Consider the following 27,833-nt stretch of genomic DNA (forward strand, 5'->3'; position numbering starts at 1 on the left):
AAACATATTTATATAATATAAAGGTAGTTAGACTTGGGGTGGGAATCTCCATGTCCACATAGAACACTGACATATCGAGGCAGCTTATCAGAGGCTTGCTTTACACCAAATTTGGGAGAAACAATGATGAGGCACTCAGGTATTAACTAGTTCTGGCATTAGGATTCTTAAACAGGAAAGGAAGATAGTCATAGACTATCTTCTAAATTCCTCAGGCATGTCCATAAATACTGACATATATGGAAACTTTTTTTTAGTGTTCCTAGGTGAAACAATTTGGGGTGGAAGATGAGATGCCACTTACAATACTTTCTAACTTAACTGCAGGAACCTGGTTCTGAGTTCTTCCAGCTGGGGATAAAGGTAATAAGGGGAATGGAGGTGGTGTAAGGTTGTAAGAAAAAGAGGCTAATAAAAGAGCTGTAAAACTAGGGGTACTGTACAGAACCGAAAGAGTAAGTTAATTCTAATTTAGAAGTCTGACAAGAGCTGTAATACTGGTATACTAAAAAAGTGCTTACCTCACACAGCATAGCTTCAGTGCCATGAGATGACTAAATCCAAATCAGTTAATGTGGAAAGTGATATACCACCAAGGCATTAACAGATTCCAAAGTCATGTCAAGATCTGCCTCTGTCACTGGGAATGATGTTATGTGAAAAAAAGGTATGGAAATAAACGAAGACCACCCAAATAAGAACAAGTAAAGGCTATTTATTCAGAGCTTGCTATAGCAAGGGAATCAGCTACTATCACTTGCACCTGGAGGAGACTTAAAGGCAGGCAGAGGAGTTGAAAAGCTTTATAGTGGGGAAAAAAAGGAGAGGCTTCAGGTATGCCCTGATCGGAGGCACCTGGCACAGAAGAGCTGAAGGTGGGCTAACTAGAAGCACCCTACATGACTGGTTACGTGTGCGTATTTAGCCTTCTCTGGTTACTCCTAAGTTGGAAGTGAGGGCAAATACTAGGGAAGCTGTCAGTTAAAAATCAAGCCCTGGTCATTTAGTTCCAATAGTTACAGGGGTTATTGTTGGCTTCCTGGACTGGTTATTAGAGATAGTAGCCTTACTTCCTACAAGTCTGACTTGTAGATAGTAAGTTGGGTTCCTAGGCTATCTGCTGCAAATTGGGTGTCAGAACTCTATTTTTATACATGGTCTGGTCATTGTATATATATTCAGTTTCTCAAAGGATAGTGTTAAGTTTATTCATGTATTTATTTTCTTTTTCCTGACCTTTGAGGATAAATGTGTCACATCTGGCTGGCAGATATTTTCCTGAAATCCTCATTCTTTGCTTTATACTAATTGATTATGTTCTATAATTACATTTATTACAATTCACTCGTAGCTGATTAATCTCAGTTGGCTGCCATGGCCGAATTCTTATCCAGTGAAGCTTTATGCCCCTTCCCATATGCTAGTCACATTGGCCTTGTAAGTAGACGTCTATCAATGGAAGGAGAAAGTTTAGGAATTTAAAGCAAATGAGATACCACAAATAAAAAAACCACTGAAAGAAATACTACTTCCCCTTTCTCAACACCATAGTGAAATTACATTATAAGCACAGATTAAGAAATCAGGGTTCCAGTTGTTCATGCTTACAAGCCCCTCTGTAGTAAATTAGAAAAAGACATATTCTTAAGTAGAGAGAAAACCATGTAATTTGCACATATTTGTAACATACTAAATTTTTTTCATTTTGCCTTCCTCTGACTTTTTAGGTTCATTTCATTCATTCAACACACACTGAATGAACACCTACTATGTATTAGTCAGTCACTGCACTAGGCACTGTGGATACAGTGGTAAAGCATAAAGGAGAAAATGTGCAAATTGTCCAGATGAGTGTTTTTGGTCATTTTAGTGTTTTTTTTTTTCTTGTTTGGATAGTTAAGAAGAAATGATTTAGGGATAACTGTTATTCAGAAGCTTTCATTAGAGAAATGCTGTGACGATTCACTTATAGTTTAATTCTTTCTTCTCTCTAAGGCAGAGAGCATATAATCTGGGTCATTATAAAAAATGTTACTTGATTAGGGACCAGATAAAGCATTTGTTGTACTAGAGAATTCATTGTATAGAATAAATTTTAACTAAGAAAATAAGCATCATTGCTCTGGTAAGGTACCAGAAAATAGCATCCATATTTTATGCCCTTGACTGTAATGGAAGTTTTACTTGTATACAAATGAATTCTAACCAGAGTTCTTTCACTTTAAGACTTATAAACAGAAAAATTATTTATATGAAACAAATAATACCTTTACATTTTAAGGGTAGCCTTCTGTTCTACAGTATCAAAGATGATTTACATGGATTAATAGAAAATTGAGTCTTTAATATATGCACTAGGAATTTTGTGGTAAATACAAAAAATATATTACATGGCTTTTGATATTCAATGTTTTAATGAAACATTAATAACCAGCAGATAAGAACATTCCTTTTAAAACTGGTTTGCAACAGAGCCGAGCAATAGAAAGCCAGACTGTAGTAAGCTTGTGTCTCATGATCCTCTTCAAACACTAAAGAAACTCTCCAATCATTTTGCATGATGACTCCCATTCCCTATTTAAAATTTTTTTTCTGGCAGCAATATAAACATCAGCTTCAACCACTCACAATTATAATTTAACTATTATGGCTATTGTAGAAGGTAAGATGAAAGCTGAAAACATAATAATGTTTAACTTACCTCAGTAATCTATGAAATACATTTGGGATTTGTGACTGGATGAAACAGACATTTTCCTCCCCAATCTACTAGTAATAGGTCAAATAACACCAGAAAGACATCAGGCACAGAAAGGCAAGTTTTTCAACAATTCAGTATCATGGGTAATATCATAATCACACTTGGCAAAACTTCCCAAAATTTTGATGCAAAATACTAATTTCTTTGAGATTAAGTTCCAAGTCCAAACAGGAGACAACTTGCTCAAAGAGATGGACCATGAACCAACTCTAAGAGCCTGTTTCAGGGCTTCCCTGGTGGCACAGTGGTTAAGAATCCGCCTGCCAATGCAGGGGACACGGATTTGAGCCCTGGTCTGGGAAGATACCGCATGCTGCGGAGCAACTAAGCCCGTGCGCCACAACTACTGAGCCTGAGCTCTAGAGCCTGTGAGCCACAACTACTGAGCCCACGTGCCACAACTGCTGAAGCCCATGTGCCTAGAGCCCGTGCTCCGCAACAAGAGAAGCCACTGCAATGAGAAGCCCGCGCATTTCAACAAAGAGTAGCCCCTGCTCGCAGTAACTAGAGAAAGCCCATGTGCAGCAACGAAGATCCAACGCAGCCAAAAATAAATAAATTAATTAAAATAAATAAATAAATAAATAATTTTTAAAAGGCCTGTTTGAAAAGAGAAGTTCTTTATATTGATATTAAATTAACTGGCTAATACTATCAGTTCAATTTCTTAGTAGATAGCTCCCAGAATTTATGGGGACTGGTTTGTCCAAAGAGGTAGTGTTCTAAGACTGTTTTAGCATACAGTCTGTTCCCATGTAGCTTCATGAGGAACACAGAACAGAAAAATAAAAATGTATACATACCTTCAGATGTATACACGATCTACAAATACAAATGCTAGAATTTTTTTTCCCCAAAGGAAATAATGATGGTAGGGACCTTTTAGTAATTGGAAACCTTCCAGCTGATGACAATCATTAAAAGCTGGACAAAATATATTTAAAAAATCTTTTGGAAAGCATTAAAGATCCAACAAGATGGTGGTAAGTCATCATTATAAGAACAGGGAGAAGATGGAAATCAGAAATGGAGATCTTGCCCAGCACGGAGGGCCACTTTAGCACTGGGGGCATTTCTTAACAGGGAAGAAATGACTGAGCAGCTGAGCTGTGTGTTTAGCTGTCTCACAAGGTCAGGGGAACAAAAATGGAGTCTAGGATCTGCCAGGAGTGGGAAATCTAGTAAAACACCCCATACTTTAGGCTGAGACCCTTAAGAGCTACACCCTAAGGATAAAGATGAACCAGAAGTAAACTAGGTCCTGCAGTCCTGATTTGTGTCATTTCATTGGCTTGGAAAACTTCACACCCTGAACTTGGATTGAACTGGTCACAGGTGGCAGAAGCAAATGAAAACCCTCTCTGGAAAAAAAAAAAAATCATCCTACTTTCAGATTATTTCTACACATATTGTCAAATATTAAATCCAGCACACAAAAATAATTAGGGGTATGAAAAGGCAAGAGAATTAGCAGAATAATAGGCAAAAGAAATAATGGTAAAGGTCATAGGGTTAGAGTAGTACAGTCAATCTTTTAAGATTATTCTTAATATAATATTGTAAAAATGTGGTAGAAAAGAGCTAGAGTCTGTGGGAAGATGAGTGGTGGAGATGGAGGAAGGAGAGAGCAGTGGAAGAGTTACAAGAATAAGAGTCATTTGATGAACACCGTGTTGGAGAAGGTGAATATTTCCCTAATACCACTAGAGGTTATTGGTTGAGGAAATTCTCCTTTAGTTCTTCTCTTTTTAAAGTAACATTACATTGCAATTGTTCAATCATGCATAATGCTTCCTCCTAGCAGAGCTAAACCATAGTAGCTAATAACAAATGATACTCTAAATAGTAGCTTATGTCAGGTAATGAATGATCTAAATCAAGAACTCTTGATATGAGATCCTCTGATACACTTTTGGAAGTCTATGAATCTCCTGAAATTGCATGTTTTAACAGGGAGAGAGTAAGGGAAATTTTCATTCTTTCATCTTCCAGTTCTTCTTTGCCACCTCCTAAAAAAAGTAACGACTTCCTGTAACCCACAGCAGAGGTTGCAAACTCAAATACCTTCAGGATATGGGAAATTTTAATGTATCTGGCATGGCTAGGGGTGATGGTAGTAGGAAATGATAAAGTGTATGTTGAGCTGCAGAATATACAGCCAGGCTGAAGGCACTCTATTTCTTTTCAATGTGCTTGCTAAACAGTTTTTGAATACCTTATCTCGAAAAATGTGTCTACTGTTTTAAAATTAAATATAAGTTGGAGGTTAAGATGGTGGTCTTGGTCTGAGATGTCTTCCATAGTTCTAAGTGAGAGCCACCTCTCAATATGGAGGATCCAGAGGGCAGAAAATAGGGAAGAATGGTCCCTGGATGTAGATGGGAAAACTAGATCCATGTCAGGGTACCAGTGACACAGGTCACACTGTCAATCCTCAACTGAGGGGAAAAAAGTGCCTTAGTTGGGGCAGGTGCAGAGAAATCTAAGGAACCTTTAATCACAGGACCCCATCTCTTTAAAACAGAAGTGTTTGAATTTCTCCTACTTACCCTTCCTTTCCCCTACTTCCTTCCTAAATAACTGCCTTCTTTAAATTAACTCACCTAGAGCCTAAGTTAAAGAACCAACTTTTAGGGAATCTCTACAGTTGCATTATTTAGATACCTAGCTTTAGGGTATGGAATGGAAGTTAGCAATAATGTAACTTCCTTAGAAGACTCTAGTCTTTGATTCTTATTAATTTTTGTTTGCTTAGACTAGTTTTCAGATAAAACTATTACACAGGGCAAACAAACCTAAATGTTTTATTAATTTCTTCAAAACTCAGACAATATGCAAAATTTTGCACGTGGGTGCAATTTTCTGCAGAGGCTGTCCATAAATTTCATCAGTAATCCATATATATAAAATGATAGTGTTGTACACAATGAACTTACCCAATGTTATATGTCAGTTATATCTCAATAAAGCTGAAAAAGGAAAAAGATGCTCCCTAAAAAGTAAATTTATCTCCTAATAATCCTATACTCTTTTTTATTTTTAATTAATTAATTTATTTATGGCTGTGTTGGGTCTTCACTGTTGTGCGCGGGCTTTCTCTAGTTGCAGTAAGCAGGTGCTACACTTCGTTGCGGTGCGCGGGCTTCTCATTGCGGTGGCTTCTCTTTGTTGCAGAGCACGGGCTCTAGGTGCGTGGGCTTCAGTAGTTTGGCATGTGGGCTCAGCAGTTGTGGCTCGTGGGCTCTAGAGTGCAGGCTCAGTAGTTGTGGCGCACAGGCTTAGTTGCTCCGCGGCATGTGGGATCTTCCCGGACCAGGGCTCGAACCTGTGTCCCCTGCATTGGCAGGCAGATTCTTAACCACTGCGCCTCCAGGGAATCCCCTATACTCTTTTTATTAATAACTTAGACATACACAAATAAATGGGGGGGAAAAGTCCTACACACACACACACACACACACACACACGGTGGTTCTCCCTTGTGCTATTTAGGAATACAATTTTTATAAGATTAGGGACTCTTTGCATTTTAAAAAATTCATTAGTTTAGCACTTAGCTAAGAGAACAGGCTTTTAAATGCTTATAATCTTCCATTACAACATCCCACTATTCTGATTCTCTCCCACTGGAAGTGGGAATCACTATAGAGGCAGGACACCTAGAGATAGAAAGTACTCATTGTTTGGCAAAACTTACACTAGTTTCCTTGCCTACATAATTCCCCCAATGTACAAGAAGTACTATGTGCACATCAATGTATGATGAGGACTATTTGGCTGAAATGAAAAGCAATATTTGACAAGCTCAAGAACCTTAAATGCTTCACTGAAATCTGTAAGACTGACGTTTATCACTGAATGTTCCTTTGGATTTTAAACTGAGGTTTCTAACAACTGCTTTGAACAGACATATGTTTGAGATACAAAATATGGTAAAAATGTGTTACTTGTGTAATACAGTATTTCCATATTATTCCCCTACTGACCTGGATTTCCTTACCCATCGTACAATGTATTCTAATGTGGAAAGCAAGGCATTTATAGATTGCTCACAGTAAGAAAAGTATTATCCTCAAAAGTCACCTTTGTCTAAATGGCAAATGTATTCTCTGTTAGCTTCCAAATCTGGAATTTATTCTAGAACCTGCATGTTAAAATAACATGATGTAGTTACCCAGACTTAAAGAGAAAAACACCATTCTAGGAACAAGTATTTCACTGGACCATAATAGTATAGGTTAGGCAAGAAGAAAGAACCACAGACAGTTATTAGAAGGGCAGCAGGGGAATTCTGAATATAAAAGGGTAGGGTACCACGAATACTATGGAACTCTTCTATTGGAAGGCAAGGATGAGAAGGAGTCATGCTTCCAGAACACAGAAAGGTAATATCAAATATGTAGAAAAAGCAAGGAAAATTCGTTGCTTCATTTAAACAACTTTCTTTAAAATTTCAATTTACTCCTTTGAGTGTGGGTTGGACCTGGTGACTTGCTTCTCATGAAAAGAATACAACAAAAAGTGACAGGATGTCACTTTTGAGACTAAGTTATAAAAAACTGTCACTCTCATATAGCTCGCACTCTCTCTGCCTCTTGCTTGCTTGCTCTCATGAAGCAAGTTGCCATGCGTGAGGTGCCCTGTGGAGAAGCCCACAAGATGAGGAACTGAGGCTGGCCTCTGGTAAAGGCCAGCAAGGAACTGAGGCCCTCAGTTCAACAGTCCATAGGAACTGAATCCTTCCAACAACTATGTGCATAAACCTGAAAGGGGAGCCTTTTCCAGTTGAGCCCTGAGATGACTACAGCCCAGGCTGTCATTTTTTTTTTTTTTTTGCTGCTCCTCGCAGCTTGCAGGATCTTAGTTCCCTGACCAGGGATTGAACCTGGGCCCTTGGCAGTGAAAGTGCAGAGTCCTAACCACTGGACCGCCAGGGGACTCCCCAGGCTGCATCTTGATTGCAGCCTGTGAGAGACCCTGACCCACAGAATGAGCTAAGTAGCATCTAGATTCCTGACCCACAGAAACTGTGAGATAGTAAATGTTGCTGTTTTAAGCTACTAAGTTTTATGGTAATTGGTTATATAGCAATAGATAACCAATACAAGGACCTATTCACAAGGGTACTCAATAATGATAAACAGAATATAACCAACATTCCCCATGTCTTATATTTTTTTTTTTGGTGGCCATGAGGCTTGTGGGATCTTAGTTCCCCAACCAGGGATCGAACCCAGGCCCTTGGCAGTGAAAGCGCAGAGTTCTAACCACCGCACTGCCAGAGAATTCCCTAACTTTAAATGTTATAATGAATAACTTCCAGATAAGGAAAAACAAAGTGACAAAGAGGATTTTAAGTGACTTAGAGATGAAGGATGGCAGTGGTGATATCAGATGCAGAATTCATAAATCTCTAGTTTCTTAGGTATCAAAACACAAGTCAAGAATAGCTTTCTGTCTCTTCCTTGTTCCCACTGAATTTTTCATGAACATTGGGCTGCAGGAATGTATATACTGTTTAGGGAAAGAAAAACACAAAACATTTTTTTTCAGAAATAAATGTATAATAATATATAAATGTGAGAGATGTTGTTAGTCATAATAACTGATGTTCCAGACATTGTGCTAAGCACATTATGTGTATTATCTTATTTAATCATCACACCTTATGGAGTAGGGTTATTTTACAGATGAGGAACCAGAAAATTAGAAAGATTAAGTAATAAAAGTTATACAGCTAGTAAGTGGCATAATTAGAACTTAATCAAACTCATCTGATCCCAGGGCTATTTACCATTACGAAAAGCTGCCTCCACTAAAAAAACAACCAAAACCCACAAAACTTAGTATCTATACATGGACTGCTTATGAAAACAGGCCAGTGACAACAGGTTATAGGCGTAATTTTATCCTCTTTGCAAAGCGCTCATAAAAAGGATATAACCTTACCCATAACATTCTTAGATAAAGGGTAGTAAAGGCTCTGAAACACTTTAAAAATTGTAGCTAAGAGTTATCTAGCACTAACTATGGACCACATAATTGTCCTTATTATTTTACATATTTTATTACATCTTCATAGCATTCCTACGATACAGGTAATATTATAATCCCCATTTTACAGATAAGGAAACTAATCATTCTTATGGTTAAGTAATTTGCCCAAGGTCACACAAGCACTAAGTGGTAGAGTCAGTATTTGAACACAGGCAGTCTGGCTCCAGGGTCTGTTGTCTAAACCAGTGCACTTTACTGCCTCAAAAAACCAAAAGTTAAAATTAGTTTTCAGAGTTAATGAAAAAACTGTCCATTTGGATATCTAACTAAATTACGGATCTAAGCACCATACTCACAGCCCAAGTCTTTACAATTGGTGATGCAAAACACCTTGAGAAAAGTTAATCTGAAAGTTAGTTAAAAGATGGTTAACCTTTTAAATAATGATAAAATATGAACCAAGAAAACAACTGAAAATGTTCAAAGTGAAAAGTTCTATTCAACAAAGCATCTGTCCACTGAAAGAACTTTCTAACATGTTAAGAACTTACTACTGGATAAGGGAGTGTGCAGATGAAAAGCTATTTATTTTCATATTCTAGCTCTTTGGTGTGTTTATGTTCATAATCAGTTTTCAGGCAGTATCTCTCATACTTAAAATATACTGAAATTATTCCTGTTTATCTCTCTGCTTCCTATCTCTAGTTGCTATACTGACTTTCATATCCCGATTAGGGCAGCACTGAAGTTCAATTATACCCTTCATTTGATTTACAAGTCTGTCCACTATCCAACCTTTAGGTGCTTTTTGTTGTTGTTGTTCTAACAGTTGTACCATTAACAACCTTCATTTCATGTCAACCTTTATAACAGCATTTCTTTTTTCCTTTTTCTTGGGGGTGGGGGAAGTATGTGTTACAGACCATTTTGAGAACCAGTTATAGAAAGAAGTACATATATGCATATAGAATAGTGTTTGTATGTAATTTTAAGGAGTTTAGAACCCGCCTCCCTAAAGCTCACCTGCTTAATTCAGGTTAAAAATCTTGCTGTATACTTATTGTGTTTACAACATAGTAGACTTAAGGAATACAAATACAACATAACAGAAGACGTGAATTACAAGAAAAAGGCTTCTGGTATCCATATACCAATAAAAAATCAGAGGGTTTTATGTCTAAAGTATAAAATTCATAGCCAAAAAAAAAAAAAAAGAAGCATGCCTAACTATTTAGGATAAAGATAATATTTGATAATGTTTTCAGGAAAAACATGGAAGGAAGAAAATGAGAAAACAAATCATCCTTTTCTTCTAAGTGGAATGACCATGACTATACAGGAGTTGGAAAAAGAGGATTCAAGGAACTACTCACTTTATGTAAAATATTTCATCTATCAACAGTGGTTTGTACTTGTGCTATAGAGTACCATGCTGATAAGAAATCCAAATGAAAAATCCTTTACAAATTCAAAACCTATATAAAGAGTATGTACTCTCAAATAAGTATCATAAAACTCTCTTCCATTCTTGAGTTTCAAATACATCCTAATTTTGTTGTCACCTTAAATAACACTGTCCTTTGAAGGACAGTGCCATTTTTAAAGAGATTTAAAAGAATCTATTATAAAAAGATTAATCTCAAATTCCTCTGAAAGTATCTGCTGTGGATAAAAGCCTGTCTATTTTCAGAACACTGGTCTGGACTTTGGCCCTTAACCTTGCACATGTAGTCAAAAGTCCTATAAAACTGTCAACATGGCCTGCCATCTGTATCAAGGCTCATTTCTACACTTGAAACTATGTGTTACAACGTGCAAAATAAAAACTTAAAAAACTAAGACATAGGAATGTTGCTATCCTTTAGCAGAACCTGATTACTGAAAAATTTCAATACAAATTCATTGCAGAAATTTTAGAAAATGAAGAAAAGTATGATGATGATGATGAACAATAACAGGAAGGGTGCTACATATCTCTTCTTGTTTGTTTTGCCTGAGCTAATCATTTGTCATATACATTATTTTACTTAATCTTAACAACTCCATGAGATAGATTTATTGCAAAAAAAAAAAAAGACCTATTTTTATCACAATCTTATAGACAAGGAATTTAAGACTATGAATGTTACATGTATTCACACAGCTAGTAGGTGACAGAGTCAGGAATTAAACTCAGATCTAATTTCAGAACCAGAGCTCTCATGCACTAACATATATTGCCCAATAAAGAAAAGTAAAATCATCTGTAATTCCACCAGCCAGATATAACCACTGCTAACATGATCATTATCTCACCAATGCTACTTTCTCCTCTGACATCCAAACAATCCCAATTCTCTCCCTCTTTAGGCAACCAATGTTAGTTTGGTGTATTCTTCCGGACATTTTCCCCTTTGAATGTGTACTCATGTATCTATACAAATATATATTTAATTTGTTAAATTATATAAGTAACATCATGTTACATGTAACGTTGCTGTGATAGGAAATTGAAGCACAGAGACATGACATGACATGCTTAATTAAGATCACAAAACTAGTTAGGGGAAAAATCATAATTGAAACACAGTAAGACACATTTAACTAAAAATGACCCTAAACCTTTACATCTTGTTTTTCCTGACTGTTTAGAAAAACTTTAAGATCTTGTGTTATACACCTCAGGATCATCACTATAATAATAACAAAATTAGCTAACATTTATAAGCATCTACTATAAAACAAGCATTGTGCTAAGTGCTCTATATTTATTAATCTAAGATTACCATTTCCATTTTTACAACTGAGGAAACTGAGGCTTAGACAGGTTAAGTGACTTGCCTAAAATCACACAGCTAATAACTAATGCTGTAGGTAGAAAAGTCAGAGTGTAGGGTGAACATGTTCTTTTATTTTGGGAATTGTTTTATTGAAATCACTGATATCAGCTGGTTACCCTAAAAAGAGAATACGGCCCTGTCTCATATGTAAAAACTGAATTTTCTACTTTTTAATTTAAGGGTCAGTCAAGGGGTGCTTATAGAATTTACACAGTAATAGAATTAGGGACAGTGTATTTCTGGACTATACTGTGTCCACTTCAAGAGTTCAACAATAAATCCTGCTTGTGACCTTCCACAAATCACTTAAATTCTCTAGGTCTTAATTTCCCCACTGTAAGACGATTATCAAACACAATTCACTTGACCTCGCCTACTCTGGTAGTTCAGTTATGTAACATCATCAATCATCTCCATGGTTAAGCTGCAGAACCAAAACATACTGTTAACTTATAACTTTTCCTCAGGTTTTCTGCATACAACAAATCTGATTTGAGGAAGAGTAAAACAAATTAATATTCTAGAATCTAATGCTATGTAAACTGAATCCTTCAGTTCTTTAGACAAATATTCTGGATCAACAGCTCTATCCCACTGCAGCTTTCCCTAAGCTTTGCAGACCAAATATCAACAACTTGCTCTGGTTTGATCCACAGTTTCCTTTTTCTTGTAGGACAACACTGAAAACTAGTCATGGGTACACAGATACCATGTACAAAAGGACAGATCAAGAAAAATATATGTCAATTTCTCAGACACAAAAGCTTTATTCTTCCCACCTAAAATACAGGCACCAACAGGTTTAAGTTAAGCTAATAAGGAAACAACATCCCCAATTACTCCTCAGAAGTCAACAGCAGAATGAACCCTACAGGTTTGCAAGCAGCCTCCAGCAGCCCTGTAACCCAGTTGGTTCTCCCAAGTGTGGCACCTCAACCAGCAGCTTCACCATTAACTGAGAATTTGTTAGAGAAGTGAATTCTCAACCCACCCAGGCTTACTGAATCAGAAATTCTGGGGGTGGGTCTTGCAATCTGTATTTGAACAAGTCCTCCAGGTAATTCTTGAAGCATGCTAAAATTTGAGAACCATTGCTCGTTTAACCTTTAGCTTAGGACTGTTGCCTCTGTCAGATATACTATTTTCCTAAATTTGCATGTGATAATGAATAAAGCAGGTGGACCGGAAGATATCAGATCACTAGCTTTAACTGCACTATTATGTATGAGTATACAATAAAATATGATCATTATTCGGTTCATATAGCCTATGTAAGAGAAATTCAAAAAGGATGGATTATTTGTTTGCTTTATGAGTCTACCAAATTCATTTGTTTATTGTTAATTTTTGGTACTATGTAGAAGATAATAGCTTCAACCCTCAGGTCACTAATCTTATCTCAGTAGAAACCTATTTCCACAGAGTTTAATAACTTTACTATAAAAGAACAAATCATTAAAAAGCTTCTGCACCTTAAATCTATTTCAGATAAGAAAAGGAGAGACTGAAGCGTATGGCAATTAACATTTTGGCAACATGTTTTAGTTTCTTCCTGGTTTTCTGAAAATCTTAACAGGTTTAGTTTGGTTCAATTCCAATTCAGCAAAGATTCCTGCTTGTGGAAAATATACGTAAGTAATAACACGGACAAGATTTTTCACAGTGATTCAGCACGGGCATTCTAACCAACAGCAGCTACCTTGCTTCTTGACTGACAATAACAAAAGCTAGATTAGATTAAGGATGTCAGATGGGCAATCAGGAAGTGAAAGGTTAGTCTCCCCACAATCATTCTGATTTGCAAATCTGGAAAAGAAAAGGCCTCTGATAGGGTTTCTCTTCCAAAACTCAATGCAGGAATAGAGAATTAGTGCATTTATTTATTTTACTTTATTACACTAAAATTTGCATGAAGAAATGCAGAGCATAATACTCCATTGCCCAAGAAATGTGACAGTACCTCAGAACGTGAAAAAATTTTGTTCCTTTTAGAAATAGAAAAGCTATTCCTAACACATATCTGTGATTGATTTAAATTGAATAGTCATTTACAACAGTGGATGAAGCCCAAGTTTCTGCAACCTGCAAGCGAAACCCCCGAGGTCTTTCGATATTCAAAACTGATTCACAGAATCAAATGTCCCTGATTAGGTTTGGCTCAAGTTTTTGCCTACTGTCTTCTTTTAAAACATGTCTTATCTGGCTTCAGAGGTATAGTATCCTGCTATTTCAGATTACAGCTACTGATAACTTCCTTAGAACTAGAAATCACCTTACTCTGCTGATCTGTAATGCTGTAAATATGTAGTAGTTGCAGCCACTGTGCAATTTTAATGAGCAGGGATAAACAAAAGACCTAAAACCAAGTCTCGTAAAGTTCTTTACTGAAGCTCTGACCTGTATACTCAGCTAGAGCTGTGAACATTTCTGACACAGCTCTATGGACTCACTGTAGAGTGAGTGTAAAGGATGTTGCCAGGCAACTCATCTAAGCTTGGAAGAATCTAAGCATTGATAATGAGTCTGTCTCAGGTTTGCTCCCACACAAGAAGGGTTTTAGTGAACTCCCACATGTGCTTACAGGCCATTCATGAGAAGAGGTATTTCTAACAGTGAGTGTCCAGGAGCCCAAATCAGGAACCTATAATGTTTCTTTTTTAATTCAAGTATAATGTTTCCAACATCGCAACAATTTTCTATAACTGTCCAGAAAACCAACAGGGATTAGGCAAAAAAGGTCATATGCAAAGGGCTAGTGTTGAATGAACATTTTTATTCACACTTGAACGTTCCTGATTGCACATGGCCAAAGCAAAATTTCAAGTATCTCAGATCACAAAAATCACCCTGAAAACGTATCTACTGAATTATTTTAATTTCCTTTGAAAATTATCTTTGAAGCTGTTTTCAATACTTACATAATTATATCAATAATCAAAAAGGATGTTCAGTAAAAACAGTGCTCTAGTAAGGAAAATATGCGACCACAGTTGCAAAAGAGGTAACGGTTATGTTTTTATGAATAATATACATGCAAAACACTGCTCTGCTTGATGGGCCTGATCCAAACCTCCCTCTTTCAAAGCAGAAACTTTGCATGCACGCTTACCAGGGCAGTATGCATCCACGTCCAGTTTCTGAGCTGAAGTGAGGGTTGGTGAGCCAAGCTCGGATTCTGGAATTCGTGGGCTCTCAACAAACTTTGCCTTCCTCAGAGGGGCTAAGGACAAAAAAGAGAGATAGACAGAGAGGGAGAGAAAAAAAAAAAAAGAGAGAGGAAAATAGAAAGGAAGGAAGAAAGAAAAAGGAAAGAGAAACAGAGGGAAAGAGAAAGGAAAGAGAAACATAGAGGGGTCATGAGTAAGGGGAACAGCAGGCAACAGATGGAAGCACTTAAATGAACGACACACTCTGTCAGACTCAGATCAGGTTACCCTATTTTTTTGTGCCAGAAAAAAAATTAACTGCATTCTTCATAGAGGAGATGGGTCTTGTTAAAAAGTCACTGCAAACTGGAAAAGCTAAAATCTCATAATCAAAACTACGAGCATAAGTTGTTAACTGTCTAGTCTATCACCTTTAGCTATTTTCTCTCTCCTTATAAAGCAAGAGCTTTCTTATTTTGTCTTCCTTTGTCATTAAATACAGGTATTGACTGAGTAAAGTATAGGACTAAGTTTTAAGATTTTGTTTATAATAATTGTAATCAAAAGTCTTCTTTATCCAGAAATAACTATTATATAATACTGGGTTGTGATAAATACCTTAAGTAAGATTAATCTATTGATATTTAGCTTAACAAGGAAATCAATTACCTAACTGCTCAGCTGTTAGGTAAGAAGTCAAAACTGCTAGTGGACTAAAATATTAACTAGGCCATGCCAGTTTACAACTGGATGCTAAAGATAAAGAGATGTGATTTAGTTACAAATATAATCATGAGGTCTATGGAACAGTAATATTGCATGCCATGGAAAACATTCATTCTTGTAAGAAATGAATGAACGAAAAAAGTATAATTCATGAATTAAAAGTTTTCATATTAAAAGCTCATATAAATTTTATTTAATGGTTTTAGGGGGAAAAGTTAAGGAACATTATTGATATACATTTAAATAATCAGTTAAATATATTAAAAGTTATAATTACGAAGATTGCTTTGGTACTTTTAAACTGAGTTCTATTAAATAAACTGTAATAGGGTGAAAGTCCTTAGCATAATACTGGTGCAAAAGTAACAGTTGAATTTGAAATTGACTTGTATGCATTACACATTATATCATAACTATAGGTGTCCCAGACATGTGAGTGCTTAAGATCACATTACTTTTTTCAAAAGTTTCTGCATGTTCTTCAAAATCCTCATCCATTACTGATTCACAGGGGGATTTTAAGTTATTCCTAAAAGACCCTGTAAAAAGTGATATAAAACTTTGTCATTACAATGACCAGAATTCTCCTCTATTTTCTTTGGAGGACAAAAATATAAAGTTTTTAAAAAATAGAAAATATTTTTGATATGTGCCAATACTCAAAACCTGCAGTCAACTAAACCACACTTTAAATCTTAAGGTATGTATGTATATTTTAAGTGTATGTTAAAAAAAACCAAAATAAAGCCTTACTGTCTCCATGGCAACAAAGGCTAAGGGTGCTAACAATATGGTTCTCTGCCAAAAGTAAGCTCTGGAATAGCAGAACTCTCACCTCTGATGAGAGTTAAAACTTGAGCCTATTTTTAAAAATCACTATCACAAATGAAGATCTCAAATGATTTATATGCAAATCTGCAGGCTACTTATAGCCAATATTAGAATCTCTTTCACTCTGATCTCACCAATTCGAAAATAATGAAACATTTTATTTATCCAATATTGCTTTGTATAGGAGAAATTATTATAATTTAATTCTTAAATCTCTTAAGTCTTTTACTAGAATTTTACTATTTTATTTTATCATGGCAGTAGAATAATTATTTTACCTGCTGAGTTCTGACAAAGACAGCCCTGGTCCCTGTTCAAGGGACTCTATACATCTAAAAATCTTAATAACAATATTTATAATGAAATTTGGGGCTAGTAGACAGACAGAAATCAGCAACTTAGGGTAGATATGTGAGAAAGAAATTGAAAGATGGCAGGAGAAAATTGAGGGAGGTATGAAGAATGTATTAAGAATTATGAGATGGAGTCAAGGGGGAAAATTAGGATCCTAGAGATCTGTGAAACTCAACACCATGCAGACTTCTCTTTTCCCTTCTCAGGGAATCCCAACTGCTAACTTTATAGCTCATAGTGGACATTTAATTCTGTTTTTCTACCTTAATCTCTAACTGTGATCCATGGGACACTGTACATGTCTAATAATGAATTTTCATTATTCTATAAGGTAGATTATAATGTTACTCTCAGCCAAATTACAGAAAACTAGTGTTACCTGTAAGTCAATCACACAGAGGAGGTACAATCACAGGCATGACAGATTGTCCAATAGTCTTAACACTACTTGGTGGAGAACATAACAGGTCAACATGGAAGATGGGACACAGTATTTCGTTTGGAAGCCTAGAATTCCAATATACTTTATTGTAAAATAAACGGTATATAAGATTAATCAGATGGGTAAAAGAAATCTTTGTCAAAAGGGTTTACCAGATAGTTTTAAAAAAAAGTGGTTGAAATGAGATGGGTAGGGGACTCTAAAACCAAACCAGGTATTTTATTATGATATGAGAGATAACAGGAAACTACTGATCTGAAAAGAGATCTCAACCAGCACTGGGAATATGAGTCTTATGCTGTAAGAGACTTGAGTGTGGGAATCTGGCAGAGTTGAGAGGAGGATGCATACTGGTTAAGAATATGGGTTTAGTCATTTCAAAGATTGAGGTTGTGGCTCTAGTACTTATAAGTAATAAGAAACTGGGCAAGTTAGTTAACGTTACTAAGGCTCAGTTTTCTCAAAAAGTCACAGGATTATTATGAGGCTTAAATAATTCCAAGCATGTAAAGTACTTAGCATAGTGCTTGGATATGATGATATAGTTCATCTAGGAGTTTATTAAGACATGGAGCAGGGAGGGCAATGGCTGTGGAAAACAAAGTAAGCGTGTGGTTCCAAGCCATAGCATGGAGAGGCAGTATAACACGGTAATATAGTAATGAGGGGTTGGATAAGAGAGGAATGAAGGGTCTGAGCCCTGAAACCAGAAAGCCTAAGTTAGATCCCATCTCTTCCACTTTTTCCTAGCTGTGAGAGTTTTTCTGTGCCTAAGTTTCCTCATCAGTTACTTGGAGTTAGTAACAGTAGCTACACCATGGGGGAGTTGTTAAGGATTACACTAATTAATTCAAATAAAATGCTCAGAACAGCGCCTAGAACAGAATAAATCCTCTATAAATGTTAGCTGTTTTTATCATTGTTTCTGCTGTTGTTGTCATCATCATCACCGTCACAGATGCAGCATTATTTGGAAAGTCTGAATTGTGTGTGTGAGGGGGTAAAACAAAGACATTTAAGATGCCATAGGGGAATGACAAAAATGGTGACATTACCAATTTTGTTTTTAAAATTGAGAAGGGAATAATGTTGAAGAAAACATGTTATACCTTAGAAGGTGGTAGAATACCCAAATCAAAGTGGTCTAGGTTAGACAATGAGAAATATGTGGGTATATAAAGAAAGTTAAACACTATGATTTAGACCACTGGTTCTCAAACTGTGGTGCCTGGACCAGCAGCATAGCATCATCTGGGAGTTTGTTAAAAATGCAGATGATCAGACCCCATGTCAAATCAGCTGATGATCAGAAACTCAAGAGGGTACAGTCCCAGCAATCTGTGCTTAGCAAGCCCTCCAAGTGATTCTGAAGCACACTAAAGTTTGTAGACACTGAATTAGAGAGAGAGAGATCTATAAATACCTCATGAAAACAGATCATTAAAAGGTCTTTTCTAAGAAAAAAGTTGAAATAAAACAGAAATCAAGGCCTCATCTCTGAAAGAATTAACGTCTATCGTGAAAGTTAGGATTTCTTCTCAGTCACTCTTTTAGCAATATAACTCTTGTGTTATGTTTTTTTGTTTTGTTTTGTTTTTAAACAGTTCCAAGTAATAAAGTATCCATCATTTGGGGCCTATTTTGAAGAGAGACCAATATGTCTGTACTCACTAATTCTTACCAAGATCACTGAGGCGTGGAGGACGGGGTAATAAGAGCACTCAGATATATCACAAAGAAATGTTAATGGTGAAAGAGAAAATCCACCTATGGAGATCCTCTGTAAACTGAGATGCTGTAGATGATGTTGAAGCACACCTAATTCAAGCAATTATAAAGGCATTAAAATATAAATTTTAATAACTATTGAAATATCTGTCTTTGATAAAAGTTTCATAGCAAAGGGGAATTTTTAGGGATAAACTGTCACAAGACTCAGATACTCATGGAAGAATGGTATGGAGGCAGATAAAATAAAGCAAGGACCAGGAAAATGAGAACTGAAGGATAAATATAAAGATGAGCAGAACATAAAGTACCAAGAAAGTACTTTCACAAAGTTGGTTTTGAGATTAAAAGCATATTCAGTAAGCTTAATCTAAAAACAAATTCACTGTCAAATGAATATGGTTTCTACTAAATGTGAAAGGAGGATAAAACGATTTTAGCTATAGGCAAGAAAAAGAAATGCAAGGCACCCAAATTAGAAAGGAAGAAGTAAAATTATCTTTGTTTACAGATGACACAATCTTAAATGTAGAAAATCCTAAAGATTCCACTAATAAATGAACTCAGCAAAGTTGTAGGATACAAAATCAATACACAAAAATACACTAACAATGAACAATCTGAAAAAGAAATTAAGAAAACAATTCAATTTAAAATAACAACAAAAAGAATACTTAGGAAAAAATTTAATCAAGGAAGCTAAAGACTTGGAACACTGAAACTACAAAATGTTGCTGAAAGTAATTAAAGACACAAATAAATGGAAGGATAACCCTTGTTCACGAATTCGAAGACTTAATATTGTTAAGATGGCAATACTACCCAAAGTGATCCATAGATTCAATGCAATCCCCATCAAAATCCCAATGGCATTTTTTGCATAAATAGAAAAACTCATCCTAAAATTCATATGGGTCTCAAGGAACCCTGAATAGCCAGAATAATCTTAAAAAGAATGAAGTTGGAGATCTTAAACTTCATGATTTCAAAACTTACTATAAAGCTACAGAATTAAAACAGTGTGGTACTGGCATAAGGACAGACATATAGACAGTGGAACAGAATAGAGATTCCAGAAATAAAACCCATGGTCAAATGATTTGACAAATGTACCAAGACCATTTAGTGAGGAAAGGATAGTCTTTTCAATAAATGTCATTGGGAAACTTGGATATGTGCATGCAAAAGAATGAAGTTGGACCCTTATCTTATACCATATACAAAAATTAACTCAAAATGGGTCAAAAACCTGAATGTAAATTAAAGTTATAAAATTCTTAGAAGAAAACATAGGAGAAAAAGATCTGAACTATAGAATTGTTAACGAAGTAGAGAGAAACAGTGGAAAATTTATCTGGAAAGAGAAAACTGTATTTTTAAAAGTTTTCAACAGAGCTTTCACAGGCAGAATCTTAGGACATTCATAAAATTTTAGTTCCTAAATGTTTATTAGAAAATAAACCTTTCAGTAACAATGGATTTCCTGGAGTGGGCGTGGGAAAAAAGCGTAAAAGGAGAGAGATTATTTGAGAAACTCTTTATTTCCTCCTTCTTAACCCCCAATCTATGGTGAGTTTAAAATCGGGAAATAGGTGGTAACAGCATCCTTCCAATTTATCTGATATCCTGATTGCTTGTCATAATTGTGCTTAAATGGTGACATAAACCACACCTTGAAGAAAGAAAGAATGCCAAGGAGCTTTTCTTTTTTAGTTATGCACCAATAAACAAATGAATCCCCCAAAATAGAGGGAAGAAAAACTAAAAAAAACTGAGAAAGAAAAACCAAGAGAATTTGACAATTTGACACATGCTAGATGTAAGTGAAACACAGATAAAGAGAAAACTATAATTCATATAGTTCCCCATTTTTTGCAAGGAGAAAGTATCCATCTATAGAAAAGAAAAAACATATAAAACAAATAAACACCCTCAGATGCAACCCAGAAAGAGGAAATTAAAACGTGACATGACAGTCTTTATCAAATAATGGTTAGTCTACTACAGAAAGGGTTTCTGACTCATTATAATGAAAAATAAAACTTGCTGCTCTAACCAATGACAAAATTAACATAAAGCTGGCAAAGTATTTTTCTGGTTCTCTTTTCTTCTATAAAAGTATTTAAAAATGAAGTATATGTTTTACACATTTCTCTTTACCCTGCTTCTTCCCCAAATACCATGTGTTATCTTCTTTAGTCTCCCCACTTTCCAGACTCTAAGCTACAAATGAAAATTGTTGCATGTTGTTTTACACCCATACTATGCAGTGAAGTATCAAATAATTAGAATGCATTTATTTTAAATCTAAATATATATTAGTATAGCTAGAAATACAATATGCATATTTATTCTTGACAACAGACTATTAGAGATCTGATGTCTTTGAAACCTATACAAATATAAGTGAAATATGAAATGTGTGCAGTGTGGCAAAGTCAACTATGTTTACCAATACAAATATCAGTTAGTGTGTGGTCACTAGTTATCCCTGGATAACTAGTGGGTGGGCTCACCTGTGAACATTTCCTATCTCCACTGATCGTAGTGAACAGCTTTATAAAGGAGGAATCCAGAATTCATTTTATTTGAGCAAAAAAGCAACATTGCATAGTTTTACCATTTCCAAAACTAACAGCAACTACATCTATTTTTTTTTTTTTACTTGAAAGGTAGCTGATCAGCATCAACTTACAGCATTATGGTCCCACTGAAAGTAAGGACTGAAAAGAAGGTCCCACTTGAACATAACACAAAGAATACAGAAGCTATCCAAGTACAGAGAAATTTAGCAATTTGAATATCAAAATAAGTTCTTTTAAAGTACCTATCACCTAAAAACTTTAATACTAACTTCCTAATAATGAAAACAAAACAAAAAACTCTGAAGAAACAAAACCCAAATAACTGAAATGACATTAATAATTTTAAATTTATAAAGAATTCAATAAAGTATGGAACAACTATTCACTAACAGTGACACAGCAAACTGCTACAGATAAATAACAATAAATGGAACTTGAGATAGTACATTGGTATACTTATTTATTTACAAGTAACAACTTCAAAGCAATAGGATGTCTCAAATACATTCATAAGGCTGTCTATCGACCAAAATATAGAGGTTGTGAGATCAGTGCTAAATTTTTTTTTAGTACTTTCTTCTTCAGAAGTTATAGCTGTGAGGTATAAATTTATATATAAACACATATAGCTGAAAACTCTAATATGAATCTAATTTCTTCCTATTTAATTTTTTCATCTTTAAGGTACCCCTTACTTAAATAATCTTGTAAAAAAATACAACATAACAAAGGCACCTCCTCTACTAGAGATGCTAATAGGTAATAAAAAAGGAGGCATCAGAATACATTTTAGGGATTATCATAATCATTTGACAGGATTAGGATACTTCACTAACATGAAAATTCATATTTACTCAAAATGTAAATTTAATCCTAAATGAAAGTTTTACATATAAATACTGATACTTTTAAAGTGAGAATTCTTTTTGTTAGAAAACTGCATACAACCATTTGTAAGCCAATTCCATAAGAGCTCTTCCATTCAATTCAATAAATGCTATTGTGTTCCTACCATGTGCAAAGCACAGTGCTAGACACTTCAGGGGATTCAAACATGATTAAGGCAGTCTCTGACCTGAAGGAATGCAACAATGGGATAAGACAGAACAAGAACAGCTATGATAAGAAGCAGAGAAAGTGCCATGAAAAAAGTACAAAACAGAAGCTATAGGGTTTAAAGAAGAGAAAAATGTACATATCTTCTTCAACTTATGATGGGGTTACATCTTGATAAACTCACTGTAAGTTGAAAATATCCAAAGTTGAAAATGCATTTAATACACCTAACCTACCAAACATCATAACTTAGCCTAGCCTACCTTGAATTTGCTCAGAACACTTACATTAGCATACAGTTGGGCAAAATCATCTAACACAAAGCCTATTTTATAATACAGTGTTGAGTACCTCATGTGTTTATTGAATACCATACTAAGTGAAAAGCAGAATGGATGTATGAGTAGAGAATGGTTCTAAGTGCACCGCTGGTTTACCCTCATGATTGCCTGGCTACTGGGAGCTTTGGCTGCTGCTGCCCAGCATGACAAAAGCATCTCATACTACATATTGCTAGTCCAAGAAAATATCAAAATTCAAAGTTCGAGGTATGGTTTCTATTAAATGTATATTGCTTTTGCATCATTGTAAAGCTGAAAAATCTTAAATCAAACCATCATAAATCAGGGGAGCATCTCTACTTCAGAATGCCTCCCAATTCAGTATGAAGTTTAATAAATATAATTAATTTTCTATTAAAATCAAAATTTCAAGGTTAATTTAAGAAGCTAATTTTGAGAGAATTACTAATCTTGCTAATTCACCTTTTTTAAAGTTTCAATGAAGAATTTTATGGTTACAATGGTTGAAAAGGTACTAGGGGAAAAAATGCTCAGCATATGTTTTTAAAAAGTTGAAAAAGAACAAACTAAACCTAAAATCAAGCAGAAAAAGGAAATAATAAAGATTAGAGCAGAAGCATTAAATAGTAAATAAAAAATTGAGGATTGAGGACAGTAATGAAATCAGAATTTAATTCTTTGAAAAGATGAACAAAATGAAAAAATCTTTAAAAATGGGCAGAAGAACTGAATAGACATTTTTCCAAAGAGGAAATGCAGATGGCCAACAGACACATGAAAAAGATGCTCAACACTGCTAATCATCAGGAAAATGCAAATCAGAACCATAAAGAGCTATCACCTCGCACCTGTCAGAATGGCTATCAACAAAAAGAACACAAATAACAAATGTTGGTGAGGATGTGGAGAAAAGGGAACCTTTGTACACTGTTGGTAGGAATGTAAATTGGTGCAGCCACTGTCAAAAACAGTATGGAGATTTCTCAAAAAACTAAAAATAGAACTACCATATGCCCCAGCGACTTACTCCTAGTATATATCAAAAAAAAAACCTCGAAAAAACTAATTTGAAAAGATACATGCATCCCAATGGTCCTAGCAGCATTATTTACAATTGCCAAGATACGGAAGCAAACTAAATATCCATCAACAGATGAATGGATAAAGATGTGGCGCGCGCGCACACACACACACACACACACACACACACACATATACACACACCAGAATACTACTCAGCTGTAAAAAAGAATGAAATTTTGCCACTAGCAGCAACATGGATAGACTTGGAGGGCAAAATGCTAAGTGATATAAGTCAGAGAGAGAAAGAAAAATACTGCATGATATCACTTATATGTGGAATCTAAAAAATACGACAAATTAGTGAATATAATGAAAAAGAAGCAGACTCACAAATACAGAGAACTAGTGGTTACCAGTGGGGAGGGGGAAGGAGGGAGGGACAAAAAAGGGGTAGGGGACTAAGAAGTACAAACTATTAGGTATAAAATAAGCTACAAGGGTATATTATACAACACAGGGAATACAGCCATTATTTTATAATAACTATAAATGGAGTATAACCTTTAAAAATTGTGAATTACTCTATTATATACCTGTAACTTATATAATATTGTACAGCAACTATACTTCAATAAACAAACAAAAAACAAACAAAAAAGATGCACTGTATTTTAAAGTTACATACAATTTTCAGATTTTACAAAATAAAAGGATTTATACCTAAAAAAAAAATTTTTTTTAATCTTAAACCAGATTGACCAAGAAAAACAGCAAAGACACAAATTACCAAAACTTACGAACGAAAGAGAGGACATTGCTATCGACTCCACAGAAATGAAACAGATTATAAGAGAATGTTATAAACAACTTTATGCCAACAAATTAGACGGTTTAGATGAAGTGGACAAATTCCTGACACAAATGATCAAAATTAATGCATTAAAAAATGGAAAATCTGAATAGACTATTACATGTAAGGAAACTGAATTAGTAATTAAACATCTTCCCATAAAGAAAAACCCAATCCTAGTTGGCCTCACTGGTGAATTCTACCAAATATTTAAAGAAGAAATAATAGCATGCTTTTACAAACTCTATCAGAAAATTAGGAAAGAAGTTGGGACAGGAGCAAGAGACCTAGAAAAACAGGTTAGTTTAGGTACATGTGGCTAGATTTTGTATCAACAGTCTACAAGAAATCTGTAGTGATATTTATTTAATTTATGGATTTAGTTTATTCATACTTAGCTTAAGCACTTAAATAAATATCATCACATTTTTGCCTTGTTTTAAAAATTAGTTAATATGACACCATTTTAAGTTTTATCAAATAAAAAAGTTTAAAAACTAAGCTTTTTCCAATATTACATCTATTGATAAGTTTCCTTATAAAGCTTTATAAAAAATTATAATTTTGCTCTGATCTTATTTGGTAGTTCAAAGCAAAATTAAGTATAAAAAAATCTTGTAGAAAGAGCATTCCAATAGTAGAAAAATATGCTTAAACTTTGTTTTAGAAAGATCAGTGGGAAGGGTAATTCTGTTTGAGACTTGTATAGCCTCTTTTGTTAGTGAAACTAACTTCTTGCTGGAGCCTAATTCTAATGCTAGGTACATAGCTCTAAAAACAAAATATCTCACTTTCAAAAAGTTATGCAACAACCAATAGAACAACAGCTAACATCTGTATAACAGTTTACCTAACTCATTCAACGTTCATAATTTTCCATGATGAACACATTAACCTTGTTTTGCAGATGGGAAAATAGAATCAAAAGATCTCTTGCCCAAGATCACAGTATTCAAGTGGTAGATTAAAGACTTTTGATTCAGAATATTATATTATTTCATTCACAATATAGTTCTTCAAAAGGTGGCACTCATTTAAGGAAGAGATGATTTTACACAATCTATAGAAGTGGCAGTACATTGAATTACACAGTATGGTAGACTTTACTAGTGCCTACCAGCATCCTGCAGCCTCCATTCCTTTCTGGGCACAGGGATGACTACAATTGCCAGCTCCTGTGAGGTTTAGGAAGGACTATGTGCCTAGTTCTGGCTTATGAAACAAGAGCAGAGGTGACACAGTCCCTGAGTGATTTTACAGTCTGTTTCTTCCTCTGGCACAAAAATCACAGACAGGTATCATGTTGAGATGGTGGAGACACAAGACTGAAGCAGCCTGGGTTGCTGTGTTATTGCATAAAGGACAGCTGTCCTGGAAAGTTGCCCGGGCTTGCTGGATAAACTAGAAATAGACCTTTGTTGTATTAAGCCACTGAGATTTTTAAGGTTCTTTGCTATGACAGTATAGTCTAGCCTATTCTGACTACTGAAATAGCTACAATGTTATTCCCTTTTCAATTATCTTTCAATCCTTCTGAATACGTCAAGAAGAAAAATGTAATGTAGTGTTAATACTAGCTAATCCTCCTTTTTAACAAAGAGGGAGAAGAGTTTAGTTCAGAGCCATGTGAAAGTTATTTAGCTAGAATTAATGTTCTAGTTAATCTTATAGTTACAGCATGTGATACTGATTTTCCAGTTTGACTAGTAATATAAAGTTTCTTTTAAAGTAAATTTATTTAAATAAAAACATGAAATTCAAAGAAAATATTAGATTAAAAAAGGTTAAGAGGACATGTGGCAAGAACATGAAGATGCTCTGCCAGTGAATGAAACTTCGGACGGTGCACTGTACCAAACTGTATCTCAGTAAGGTAGCTCTTGATCTGTTTTCAATTCATTATATGTTGAGTTGTTAGCAAACTATTTAGGCAGCTACATTTAAATTGGTATCCAGCATGAAGGGATGGATAGAACTGATAAAATATTTTTTGGTAATAACGAACAATCTGTAACAGTCACGACTGGGATATTGGTTAGGCATTAAAGATAAAAGAATCAGGAGACAACAGTTGTAAATGGTAAGAGTAAATTAATAACTTTAAAAAAGACTTATATGAATAGATTTATGGTCATTTGAGCAATCTAGTCATTTGATTAAATAATCAGAGAAGTTGCCTCTTTAAATTTTTTGCCATCTTTTCAGGGGGGCCAATCCAATTCCACATACTTGTAATAGCCACTGATGGCACCATCAGAGGTCAAAAGTGGGGAGAGAGGAAGCACAGAGTGAATCAGCTGTACATACAATACACAAACTCTGAAGAACCTACATACAGGGTTATATTGTGGCATCCTTAGACAAGTGCGGTCTGTCAATATAGAAAAAGCTTTAGTGACTTTATTAAACTGAGAATAAACCATCAGGTTGTTCTTAGAGGTAAACAGGTGATTAGAGGGTTCTAACACTATAGTTTCAAAACTGTGCTACCACACTCCATAATATGTAAAGGGTCTCGTATGCTCACTCACCATACTTGCCACAGAAAGAAAAACCCTTGAAAAATTTGCTTCTTGTCATGAAGAAAGAGAAAAGGAAATATAGAGAAGATGGAGAAGAGAAAAGTATTTTATTTCAGGGAGATAGAAGGAAGGATACAGATTGACAGGGATGATGGGACAGGATACGGGAAGTACACAGATTAAAGCAGCCCTTCACATAGTTCAAGCAGACTAAGAGCCAGCACCAGAGCCCAAAGGAAGGGTGGTGTTTTCATCTTAATCAACTGGTGTACATGCAAACTGGCTGGTAAAGACTTAAGTCTCTTAAGCCCACTTTTAGACTTATGTATTCATAAAAATTATGGTCCTCTCCCATAGACATATAACCATAGTTATAGGACAATCATGGTTCTTCTTTGTATTAGGGTAAACCAAGAGCTAAAACAAACAACCCTAAAATCTCAGTGGCTTAAGACAACAGAATAGAGTTCTCATTCAATATGGATGCTCAGTAAGAAGCTTCTTATCTTAGAGTCTCAGAGTTCTCTGGTGGATTCTATTCATCAAGCTAAAGACCAGGGGAAAAAGGGAAGAACTGCATATGTGAAGTTTTTATAGCCCAGTCTGGAATTGGTATATATTATTTCCACTCATATTATTCAAAATTCAGTCACATGACACATTTATCTGCAAAGAAGGCTGGGATGTATAG

At 35.2% G+C, this 27,833-nt stretch overlaps 1 protein-coding gene across 17 annotated transcripts in view; it reads right to left on the bottom strand.

Annotated features, from left to right (window-relative positions):
* TANC2 (tetratricopeptide repeat, ankyrin repeat and coiled-coil containing 2) overlaps nt 1–27,833 on the bottom strand; it is a gene marked incomplete at its 3' end in the record, with an annotated part of 357,840 nt that overhangs the window by 167,692 nt on the left and 162,315 nt on the right. For 12 of the 17 annotated variants that reach the window (XM_082373742.1, XM_082373755.1, XM_082373754.1 and 9 more), the window contains one exon: nt 14,687–14,797. The exons of the other annotated variants lie outside the window; for them this stretch is intronic. In XM_082373742.1, coding sequence (XP_082229868.1) covers nt 14,687–14,797 — 111 coding nt within the window. The remainder of the gene's footprint in view (nt 1–14,686; nt 14,798–27,833) is intronic. 17 annotated transcript variants of the gene reach the window in all.

This window comes from Balaenoptera borealis (assembly GCF_965194805.1).
Source record: "Balaenoptera borealis genome assembly, chromosome: 20".
Taxonomy (NCBI): domain Eukaryota; kingdom Metazoa; phylum Chordata; class Mammalia; order Artiodactyla; family Balaenopteridae; genus Balaenoptera; species Balaenoptera borealis.